Source organism: Egretta garzetta, unplaced genomic scaffold (genome assembly GCF_000687185.1).
Source record: "Egretta garzetta isolate BGI_Z169 unplaced genomic scaffold, ASM68718v1 scaffold565, whole genome shotgun sequence".
Lineage (NCBI taxonomy): Eukaryota > Metazoa > Chordata > Aves > Pelecaniformes > Ardeidae > Egretta > Egretta garzetta.
In genome coordinates, this window is record NW_009259709.1 from 189,301 (window position 1) to 191,818 (window position 2,518).

Consider the following 2,518-nt stretch of genomic DNA (forward strand, 5'->3'; position numbering starts at 1 on the left):
GAGGCCAACACGGCCCCCCCCCCCCCCAGAGCAGAAAATACCAGTTGCACCCATCGCTCGCACCCTGAAAGCACCCACAATCGGGGCGCGGCCGGGCTGAGCTCTGGGGTTTTTTTCCCAAATCCCCCCGCCCCGACCTCAAGGGTAGACCCACCTTGTCCTGCTCCGCGACGGAGAGGGTGCTGTGCAGGGGGAGCACGATCCAGCGTTGGGTCTGCGCGGCGTAAGCCTGCGCCGCCTCCAGCACGGCGCCGATCTCGGGCACCCCGCTGAGGAAGACCAGCAGGTACCCGCGTTCCTCCGGTGGGTACTTGTGGTCGATGGCTTGCAGCACCCGCAGGTAGGGGAGGGGATCCAGGCGCTCCGATTTCCCTGATTTTCCGACTGCCGGCGCTTCTTCCTTAGGGATGGGTTGGTAGATGACCTGCAGGAGTAGAGATGAGGAGGACAGGAGAGATTCGCGCCCGCCCCACGCCGGGATTCATCCCCAAACCTCACCCTCCATCCTCACCGAGATGGGGAAGATTCTTCCCGGCACCTGCAGCACGGGGGCACCCCCAAAATACCCCGAAAAAAGGCGGATATTGATGGTCGCCGACATCAGCACCAACTTAAGGTCCGGCCGGGAGGGCAGGAGGCGCCGCAGGACCCCCAGGAGGAAATCGCTGTGGAGGTGCCGCTCGTGAACCTCGTCGGCGATCAGGACGTGGTACCCGGGCAGCGTCGGCTCCCCCTGCACTTGGGGCCGCCGCAGCCCCCCCCCACGGGAGGAGAAGGAGAAGGAGAAGGAGAAGGAGAAGGAGAAGGAGAAGGAGAAGGAGAAGGAGAAGGAGAAGGAGAAGGAGAAGGAGAAGGAGAAGGAGAAGGAGAAGGAGAAGGAGAAGGAGAAGGAGAAGGAGAAGGAGAAGGAGAAGGAGAAGGAGAAGGAGAAGGAGAAGGAGAAGGAGAAGGAGAAGGAGAAGGAGAAGGAGAAGGAGAAGGAGAAGGAGAAGGAGAAGGAGAAGGAGAAGGAGAAGGAGAAGGAGAAGGAGAAGGAGAAGGAGAAGGAGAAGGAGAAGGAGAAGGAGAAGGAGAAGGAGAAGGAGAAGGAGAAGGAGAAGGAGAAGGAGAAGGAGAAGGAGAAGGAGAAGGAGAAGGAGAAGGAGAAGGAGAAGGAGAAGGAGAAGGAGAAGGAGAAGGAGAAGGAGAAGGAGAAGGAGAAGGAGAAGGAGAAGGAGAAGGAGAAGGAGAAGGAGAAGGAGAAGGAGAAGGAGAAGGAGAAGGAGAAGGAGAAGGAGAAGGAGAAGGAGAAGGAGAAGGAGAAGGAGAAGGAGAAGGAGAAGGAGAAGGAGAAGGAGAAGGAGAAGGAGAAGGAGAAGGAGAAGGAGAAGGAGAAGGAGAAGGAGAAGGAGAAGGAGAAGGAGAAGGAGAAGGAGAAGGAGAAGGAGAAGGAGAAGGAGAAGGAGAAGGAGAAGGAGAAGGAGAAGGAGAAGGAGAAGGAGAAGGAGAAGGAGAAGGAGAAGGAGAAGGAGAAGGAGAAGGAGAAGGAGAAGGAGAAGGAGAAGGAGAAGGAGAAGGAGAAGGAGAAGGAGAAGGAGAAGGAGAAGGAGAAGGAGAAGGAGAAGGAGAAGGAGAAGGAGAAGGAGAAGGAGAAGGAGAAGGAGAAGGAGAAGGAGAAGGAGAAGGAGAAGGAGAAGGAGAAGGAGAAGGAGAAGGAGAAGGAGAAGGAGAAGGAGAAGGAGAAGGAGAAGGAGAAGGAGAAGGAGAAGGAGAAGGAGAAGGAGAAGGAGAAGGAGAAGGAGAAGGAGAAGGAGAAGGAGAAGGAGAAGGAGAAGGAGAAGGAGAAGGAGAAGGAGAAGGAGAAGGAGAAGGAGAAGGAGAAGAAGGAGGAGAAATTTACGGTGGAAGGGACCACGACGATCACCGACTCCGACTGCCTGAGCGCTTGGGGGGCTGACCAAAAACTTAAAATATGTCACTCCGGTCTTCAAAAAGGGCAAGAAGAAGGACCCAGGGTCCTACAGGCAGGTTGGTCTCTCACCTCCAGCCGGTAAGGTGATGGAACAACTCATTCTGGGTGTCCTCACCAAGCAAGTGGAGGAAAAGGAGGTGATGAGGAGGAGCCAGCATGGATTCACCAAGGGGAACTCATGCCTGAGCAATCTGATGGGCTTCTACAATGGCGTGACCAGCTGAGTGGATGAGGGGAGAGCAGTGGGTGGCGTCTAACCTTGACTTCAGCAAGGCTTTGGACACTGTCTCCCATAACATCCTCATAGGGAAGCTCGGGAATTATGGGCTGGATGAGTGGACAGTAAGCTGGGTCGGGATCTGGCTGCAGGGCACAGCTCAGAGGGTTCTGATCGGCAGGGCAGGGTCTGGTTGGAGGCCGGGAGCTTGTGGGGTTGCCCAGGGCTCAGTGCTCGGCCCGGTCTTGTTCAACTCATTCATCAATGACCTGGACGAGGGGACAGAGTGTACCATCAGCAAGTTCGCTGATGACACAAAACTGGGAGGAGTGGCTGATACACTGGAAGGC

General features: G+C 56.2%; 1 protein-coding gene across 1 annotated transcript in view; it reads right to left on the minus strand.

Annotated features, from left to right (window-relative positions):
* Positions 1-2,518, minus strand: part of DHX34 (DExH-box helicase 34) — a 9,475-nt gene that overhangs the window by 4,654 nt on the left and 2,303 nt on the right. The window contains 2 exon segments of the mRNA XM_035894431.1: positions 155-424; positions 512-828. Coding sequence (XP_035750324.1) covers positions 155-424; positions 512-828 — 587 coding nt within the window.